The sequence below is a fragment of the Erythrolamprus reginae genome, chromosome Z, assembly GCF_031021105.1.
Source record: "Erythrolamprus reginae isolate rEryReg1 chromosome Z, rEryReg1.hap1, whole genome shotgun sequence".
Lineage (NCBI taxonomy): Eukaryota > Metazoa > Chordata > Lepidosauria > Squamata > Dipsadidae > Erythrolamprus > Erythrolamprus reginae.
The window spans coordinates 135,017,657-135,026,971 of record NC_091963.1 but is presented as its reverse complement, the minus strand read 5'-3'; the positions used below and the strand labels follow the sequence as shown (position 1 = coordinate 135,026,971).

At 40.0% G+C, this 9,315-nt stretch overlaps 1 protein-coding gene across 1 annotated transcript; it reads left to right on the top strand.

Moving 5' to 3' along the window:
- Positions 1-231: 231 nt before the first annotated feature.
- On the top strand, positions 232-8,321 carry LOC139154841 (uncharacterized). The gene is made up of 5 exons (XM_070729852.1): positions 232-502; positions 1,435-1,487; positions 2,842-2,979; positions 5,022-5,168; positions 7,943-8,321. The coding sequence occupies exons 2-5, from the start codon at positions 1,482-1,484 to the stop codon at positions 8,063-8,065; spliced, it is 414 nt and encodes a 137-aa protein (XP_070585953.1). The 5' UTR covers positions 232-502; positions 1,435-1,481; the 3' UTR covers positions 8,066-8,321.
- The last annotated feature ends 994 nt before the right edge of the window (positions 8,322-9,315 follow it).

Genomic DNA, 9,315 nt, shown 5'->3' with positions numbered 1-9,315 from the left:
CAGAAATATAAGAAATAAGTGTATAATTTATACTGCTGATGGAATAGGAAAAGGTTTGGATTCCCCTATAAACATTGTAATATTGCCCCCCACCCTTATGATAATCGATGGAAAAATCCTTCTTCCGATAACGTCACTTCGGAAGCAGTTGCCAGAACATTGAGGGACGGAGCTTCCGCTTTAGACGGTGGATGACCCCCGAACTGATATATGGGAAGCGTTTCTCAATAACGTCACTGGTTCACTGGGTTCTTCCGCGAGCCGGCACGGCTCCAGCAATTTTGGTCGCGATGGGAATCCGTAGGAGCCTGACGTGACGTTGGAATAGATCTAGTTCCCTTGGCGACGGAGGAACGCGATTTTGATTTACACCCTGTGGAAACGGACGTTGGTTGACTTTCCTTGCAGGGTTGTTGGGTAGCTCGCGAAGCACATTGTGCAACCTCGATGCTTATCAATATTAACTAAGCAACTTTCTGGCAAGATGAGCAACATCCATAGGGTGAATGCTGATGGGAAACGGTTTAACCCGTTATTTATGTTATTTATTTGTTTGTTTTGTCAAATACATATTTGAGATATGTAAAGATATAATAATATTCATATACATGATACTAGTAATAAGAGTAAAAAATAAGAAGAAACATTAGATATAATAATATTCATATGCATGGTACTAGTAAAAAATAAAAGAAACATTAGGACGGGATGGAAGGCACGGTGGTGCAATTATGCACGCCCCCTACTGACCTCTTAGGAATGGGGAGAGCTCAACAGTGGATAGTCTAAGGGTAAAGTTTTGGGGGCTAGATGATGATATTACAGAGTCTGGTAGTGAGTTATGCTATTGAGAAAGAAAGGCTGGGTTAAGGATTCTTTGGTACTTTCTAGCGCTTTTAGTGGGGTTTTGTTTATAAAAAAAAACCTGAACAATTTTAAGATGTACTGTAGGTGGACTTCAACTCCCAGAATTCCCCAGCCAGCAATTGCTGCTTGTGGAGTTTGGGGGGGGGGGGGGTTTGAAGTCTTGCATAGTTTAAAAGGGGCTGGATTGAAAGAAAACCATTCTAGAGTGCTAATTTTATTTAATTTAATATTCACCATCGAGGGAAGCAATTTGGAAAAGTGAGTGTGCAGACAGCTGTTGAATTCAGATCCTGCAACCGTAATGGATCGGGAAAAAAGTTTTATATTTTCATTACAAATTCATTAGCTAATGAAAAATCTGAGGTGCTTATAAAAGTTACAAATAAGATCATTGGTACTCTGCTTTTGAATAGGGCTTGCCTTTCTTTAATCTTATGCTACTTGAAAAGAATGTATGTGCAAATAGGAACTTGGACTAATTGTTTATTAAGCCTTAACTGTTTTTTTTTATCAGTCCAATTATGTTTATGTGGCGCAATTTATTGACAATATTTTCTTTCTTTTAAGGCTGTTTGACATCTATGGAGCCTCCAGACACATTTCCCAACTGAGGAATGGCAGTAAGTGCAGCACCTCTCTTAGATTTGTTTCATAATTATTCTTTTCTGGTTCTCTATAGGAATGGAACTGCACTTCATAAATATACTTATAGATCAGTTATCTTAGAAGCCCAGAGTTCAACCCCAAGTAACATTGAATGGAATGGAATGGAATAGAATTCTTTATTGGCCAACTGTAGAATAGAATAGAATAGAATAGAATTCTTTATTGGCCAACTGTAATTAGACACACAAGGAATTTGTCTTTGGTACATATACTCTCAGTGTACACAAAAAGAAAAAAAACCTACATTAATCAAGAATCAAAAGATACAGCACTTAGTGCTAGTCATAGGTTGCTAATAAGCAATGAAATCATACTAGGAAACAAAGTTATATAAATTGTAAAGATACAAGCAATGTGGTTATAGTCATAAGTGGCAGGAGATAGGTAATAGGAAGGATGAGAATAGTAATACAGTCTTAGTAAACAGTTTAATAGTATTGTGGAAATTAGTTGTTTAATATAGTGATGGCATTGGGGGGAAACTGCTTGTGTCTAGTTGTTCTGGTGTGCAGTGCCCTATAGCATCATTTTGAAGTTGAAAGGATTTATGTCCAGGATATGAGGGATCTGTAGATATTTTCAAAGCCCTCTTTTTGACTTGTGCAGTATACAAGTCTTCAATCATGTCCTCAAAGCAGATTGGTAGCAATTGTTTTTTCTGCAATTCCAATTATCTGTTGAAATAGGTATCTCTCTTGTTTGGTTGCAGAGCTAAAACAGACAGTTATAGAGGTACAGATGACAATAATTCCTCTGAATCAGAAAGAATCTCAATTTTAAGCATTAGATAACTATAGTATATATTTAACATAACACAAAATGCATGACATAATATGTGCTATAGTTGTATTTGGAGCATTAAGCTGAAAGATTACCTGACTTTTGATTGTTGGAGGAACTATATATTTGGTATAAAGATTGTCAGTCAAAGCTGTTTGATTTGTTAATGTTTAGTTGAAGTTTACCAAACAAGCCAGTTTGGTCTGATGGTTAAGTCATCAGGCTAGAAAGCAGAAGAACACAAGTTGCGGGCCCATCTTTGTCATAAAAGCCAGGTGAGTGCCTTTGGGCCAGTTCCTATCTCAGCTCAAATCACTTAAAGAGTTACTGTAAAGAAAATAAGAAGAAGAAGGTATGTTGGATATGTTCACTACTTTGACTTATTTATAAAAATAACGAAAGAAAGCTATAAAATAAATAAATATCAAATATTGGACTAACGTGGTCTTGCCTGCGACTCCATTTATGCCTCCTTTACTCCTCACCCCTGCTACTGTCAACCTACCTTTGACTTTTTCCATCTTACAGACTCCATCGCTGAATCCTCCACCAGATCTCCCCTTTGCTGCCACCTTGTTCCTGCCCCTCCCTGCCATCGTTTTCTTGGTTGTTGGTTCCTACCTGCTGCTCCTCATTCTGGTCCTGGTCCTCAGACAATGCCTACTGGTAACTGGGATGAAAGGATAAATAAGATCTGAACTATTTTCCATATTAATACTGCTCTTATTTCAGCAGTTTTCCATTAGAAAGTGAGCAAAAATAATGCATTTAGGCATCAATCATGCAATCCTGAGTGGATTCTCATTCATGCAGACTGAATCAGTTATTGCACATAGTCAGATCTGTTTTCCACTGTTGCCTTACTTAGTTTTATCTCAGCTTTTCTCCAAAGATTGCCAACATGCATTGTTGCTGCTTAGACACTTACGGATTACAGATGGTCCTCGATTTACAATCATTTGATTAATGACAGTTCAAAATTACAAGGGGACTGAAAAAAGTGGTGTATGACCCTTTTTCACCCTTGCAACCGTTGTAGAATCTCCATGGCCACGTAATCAAAATTCAGATGCTTGGCAAAATTAAGCCGCCCCGAGTCTACGGAGAGGGGCGGCATACAAATCTAATAAATAATAATATTAATATTAATAATAATAATAATAATAATAATAATAATAATAATAATAACTGGTTCATATTTATGACGGTCGCAGTGTTCTGGAAACATAATCATCTTTCGTGACCTTTGGATGAGCAAAGTCAGTAGGGATGCCAGATTCACTTAACAACTGTGTTACTAAGTCAAAAACTGGAGTCACTCACTTACCAACTCTGGCAAGAAAGGTTGTGAAATGGGACAAAACTCAGTTGTCTCAGCTAGGAAAAGAAATTGTCATAAATTGAGGGCTACTGTAATTTGCAATATGTAATATGTAAATATGTAAATCCAAGAAAAAATATATAGAAGCTTTGGCCAGTGAGAAGCAATACAGATGAAACAGTTTTTTCTACTGTGTTTCCTCAACAATGAGACATGTCCCCATAATAAGGCCAATCAGACTTTTCAGTGCATGCAGAGGTGGCAATAATGGGACATCCATTCCCACACTCAATGCCTACTGCACCTCCAAAATAATAAGCGTCCCCCCAGTAATAAGGCCAAGGCCAGATTTTAGGGGTCAAAATAAAATAAGAATCTGTCTTAATTTTGGGGAAACACAGTAAGTACTGTATTTTTCAGAGTATAAGACACACTTTCCGCCCCCTAAAAGAGGCTGAAAATTGGGGTGTGTCTTATACATTGAATGTAGCCCTACCTACCCACCAGTCCTCACGCTTTGGATGTTTTCAGCCTTCACACAAGGTTTTGGACCCTTTCCAGACAACGGAGATCACCACAGCACATTGTTGTCTCCATGTGTCATGTTTTTAGTCTCCGCGCGTCACATTTTGGCCTCCGAAAGCTCCGTTTTAGACCTGTTCCGGGTCGCAGGTATTGCCACAGCACATTGCTGTCCATCACCGCCTCTGCGCATCATGTTTTCACCCTGCACGCATCGCATTTTCAGCCTCCTCACACCCCATTTTTAATCTCTGCGCATTGTATTTTTGGGTGGTTCCGGGCATTTAGGTTCAGCAGCAGCAGCAATCCCCACCACCTGGAACTACCCAAAAACACAACACGCAGAAGCCAAAAACGGGGTGTGTGGAGGGCAAAAACATAATTCACTGAGACAGTGATTGGCAGTGATGTGCTGTGATGATCCTCGCATCCTGGAATGGGACTAAAACGAAACGTTCGGAGGCTGAAAACGCAGTGCGCAGAGGCCAAATACACGAGGCACAGAGGCCAAAAATGCAAGTCATGGAGGCGGTGATGGTCTGTGGCAATCGCTGCAACCTGGAACAGCTGATTGGGAGTATTCTAGGAGGCCGATCCACCTCCCAATCAGCTGCTCATGCTGAATTAGACTGTGATAATGTGTTGAAGCTGACCAGGCTGTTTGCTATTTGCTGCAAGGATGCCAACCAGATAAATACCGTTGGATGCTGGTAGGCAGAGGAAGGGGTTTTTTTCCTTGTTTTCCTCCCCAAAAACGAATGTAACTGTTATACTCTGAAGCATCTTATACTGTACTCCAAAAAAATACAGTAGTTCTTATGTAATGAAACTATACCTTGTTTTGTTTTTAAATACTGCTTCCCAGGCCAGAGGTTTTTGTGCCAATTGCTGTTCCTGTGAGAAGCGGTCTTGGCCAACTATGTGTGAATGCTGTATGGCTTGTGCCGAATCATGTGACTGTGCCCTTCCCACTCCAGCCCATTGTCTAGATCACTGCTGTTCTTGTGCTAATGTGAGTTTTCTCAATGCCTTTTTTTCCTTGAGTAAGAAGATAAGTTGGTTTAGATAATCAATTGTGAGGGCTATGTTGAATGCCGACAGGAAAACCTTCAGCGTTTAGAAAATGTTAAGAATGTTTGTAAAAGGAAAAATGTATTTTGGGTCCAATCTGAAACAAACGTATTGTGTGTTTTAAGTTTCGCAAAGTTATTCCAGACAGCTGTGAGTCAGTAGGATCAAAAGCTTGGAAATGATGTTTTTTCTGGATTTGGACCAAGACAATATCCAAAGGGCAAGATCGGTGTTGGATTTAGATTAGGGAGAAGCTTTACTTGGCTATACAGATAGTCCTCATTGAACGACCGTTCAGTTAGTGACCATTCAAAGTTACAACAGTGCTGCACAAGGGGCACTTGCAATAAGCCCTCCTGGTTGCAACCATTGCAATGTCCTGTAGTCATGTGATTATGATTCAGGTACCTGTCCACTGATTCATAATTACAACATTGTAATGTGATTGTCAGTCTTGACCTTCCCTGCTGGGTTCCACTGGGCAAAATCTATGAGGACACTGGCAAGAGGTTGCAAATAGCAATAGTACTTAGACTTACATATCATTTCACAGTGTTTTACAATCCCGTCTAAGCGATTTACAGAATCAGCACTTTGCCCCCAACAATCTGGCTCCTCATTTTACCGACCTTGGAAAGATGGAAAGATGAGCCAACCTTGAGCCAGTGAGAATTGAACTGCTGGCAATCTGCAGAATTAGTCTGCAATACTGCATTAATGCTGTAACTGCACAGAATTCACCTAATGACAGCAAATGAGAGACTGCCGCAACTACTGAGTTAGAGTTGCCCCCAACTGCCTGCAGCCATTGCCACATACTACAATGCAAAGGGGTTGATAAGTAAGTGGAGGTTGCAGAGGGCTGCACATGCACCAATGCAAACACTTCCCAAATCCCAACTATGTGTTGTGTTGAGGTGCACATCCTGTGTGTTGATCGGTTGATCCAACTTCCTGTTCTGTGCTTTGCTGTTTGGGGACCCCCTAACCAGAACATTCAAATTTACTGACCTATAAAAGGAACACCTATGCAACCTTCTCTGGGTCCCGTCAACTAAACAATGTCTTCTGGTGGGTCCCAGGGGAAGAGCCTTCTCTGTGGCGGCCCCGACTCACTGGAACCAGCTCCCCCCGGAGATTAGAACTGCCCCCACCCTCCTGCCTTCCGTAAACTCCTTAAAACTCACCTCTGTCGTCAGGCATGGGGGAATTGAGGCATCCCCCCCTCCCCCGGGCCTATACAATTTATGTATGGTATGTCTGTGTGTATCTCTGGTTTAATAATGGGATTTTTAAATGTTTTTTAAATTTATTAGATTTGTTGTGAATTGTTCTATTGTATGTTGTGAGCCGCCCCGAGTCTACGGAGAGGGGCGGTATACAAATCTAATTAATAGATAGATAGATAGATAGATAGATAGATAGATAGATAGATAGATAGATAGATAGATAGATAGATAGATAGAACAAATAAACCATCCCAAACAACATCTGCATAAGTTCCTGCTCCAGCCTTAAATTGTCCTGGTCACATGACATTCCACTTTATGACTGTATCACTTAGCAGTGGGGTTGCTTCTCCCAACGTTTATCATTAAGTGAGGCCTACATGTATTATTGAGCCTTCATTTTATGATGGAACCAGATTATCCAAGAATATAACAGTTATGCTATAAATATGTGCCTAGATTTCTGACTATGGAGAAGACAGCAGCCTCCTAGGATTAAGTTTTTGGCTATGGAGAAAATCAGAAATTCTGGATATCTGGGTTTGTAGGGAAAGTTATATCAGTTAATAAATTGTATTAAAGTAATTGAACACCACTTTTTGCTAGCTTTTACGAATAGGATTGCTTTTTTAAAAAAATCTGAAATTGCCCTTCTCAATAAAACAGACAAGAGGGTCTGTTTTAGGAATGAAATATCGTCTCGGAGCCAAGAAAAATTAATTAAATTTTGAACAGAAAGGCATAAATGACTGAGAAATAAAGCCAATACATAGTTAAGTGATAATCATGAGGCCATGGTTAAGAATGAATGGAATACAGGTAATTCTTGATTTACTACCTGCCCATTATAGTAGTAAGTTTTGACAGTCATAAAGTAGGACACCTAATTTTACACCTTATTGTGCCGGTTGTTAGGCAAACCCCACAATTGTAAAGCAAACCCATTGTTTGCTGTAGACCATTTTTGCTGAACACCATAGATAAATATTGGGTTTCAGCAAAAATGTCCTAAAATGTGTTTGTGTGACTGCAGGATGCTGCAAATGGTCAAATATGACCTGCCATCTGGTCACATATTGGCAGAGGGGGTTGGCCATTGGAACCTCAGAACCTGGTTGGAAGTAGCTCTGAAGAGGTCTGTTGTAACTTTGAATAATTGCTGAGCAACCAGTCAAAAATTGAGAACTACTTATACAATACCAGTTTAATTGACTTAATTGACCTAAGTAGAAAAATAATGCAATTTGTCTCAATCTTCAGTGAGATGGAAACTGAAAGAAAATGAATCTCAGTATTCAAAATGACTTCCAGCTGATGTCCTTCATGTTGCCTATTATCTCTTCCTTGAACATAGATCACAATTCCAGAAGCTTTATGCTAATCATTCTGCAATATTGCTCCATGCCTTTCAGTTTGAAAGGATTAGTAGATTTTGATGGAGAATATTCTGTGGCTTAACAACATATGATTTTTCACTTCCCAACAGGGCTTGGAGCCAAGAAGTTGCTCTTTTCCACGCCTGTGCCCACTTTGTGACTGTGCCTGTACATACCAGCCCCCAGACTGCCAGAATATCAACTGCATTTGTTTTGAAATCAAATTGCGTTAAGGGACCTTCGCTTTCTAAATAAAAGAGATTTGTATCTGAAAGCATGACAAAATGTAGGAGACTGCAAGTGGTGATTAATACAGTCAACTGTTGCTCAAATTAGCAAAATTATCTTTTGTGTTGCCAAGACATTTAAAACTTTGCACTTCTTTTTCGTATCCCCCCCCCAAAAAAAATTACTATTGATTTTTATACTGCTTGTTTGATACCATGTTTTATATAAACTGCTGCATTTTATAATAAATTGAGTTGTCTATCCCGTGTCTTATATCTGTATATGCATTAAAACAGTGGCCCCTAATCTTTTGGGCACCAGGGATTGGTTCCGCGGAGAGAGGTTTTTCCATGGACTATAGGGGGTGTGGTTTTGTGTGCTGCCTGCATCCTATGGATGTGGCTTTGCTTGTCTGTGTGGTCCTGTTTCCGGCATGCCGCAACCCAATGCTGGTCCTTGGAACAAGGTATTGGGGACCCTTGCATTAAAAGACTAGTAAAACAGTATAGATGTAGATATACAGTAGATCTGTATAAATGCAAACCTCAGTGAGCAAACCTTTGGATGCCAATTTTATGGAAGTGCTTGGATATTCATATGCATTTTGGTAGTTAAATATTAAACAAAACACTCAATTTCATGCAACAATCGTTCATCTGATGCATTTTGTCATCCTCCCATGGTCATAAAAAAAGTCTTCCTTACCTGAATAATTTTATTAGTTGCAATCTGGAAACAAGTTAATTTTGATTTGGCATAGATAAGCATTTTTTTTAAATTACAGGTTTGTTCAGGTTTGCAACTGAATTGGTATTTTGGAAGCCAAGGCAGCAGAAAGGGAATAACTGGAAATATAACAAAGTTGAAGGGACCTTGGAGGCCTTCTAGTCCAACCCCTTGCTCAAGTAAGAGACCCTATACCAGTGATGGCGAACCTATGGCATGTGTGCCACAAGTGGCATGTGAAGACATGTCAGAGAGCATGGGAGGCATTGCCCTATGTCAGCTCCAGTATGCATGCATGTGCTGGCCAGCTGATTTTTTACCTTGGAGAAGGCCATTTTGCCCTCCAGAGGCTTCAGGGAAGCTTCCCTGAAGTCCCAAAATGTGAAAAAGTGCCAAATGGGCAAACCAGAAGTTGGAAAAAAGTTGGACTTCTGGTTTGCCCGTTGTGCTGTTTTTCACAGTCCAGAGGCTTCAGGAAGCTTCCCCGAAGCTTCCAGAGTGTGAAAACAGCACAATGGGCAAATCAGAA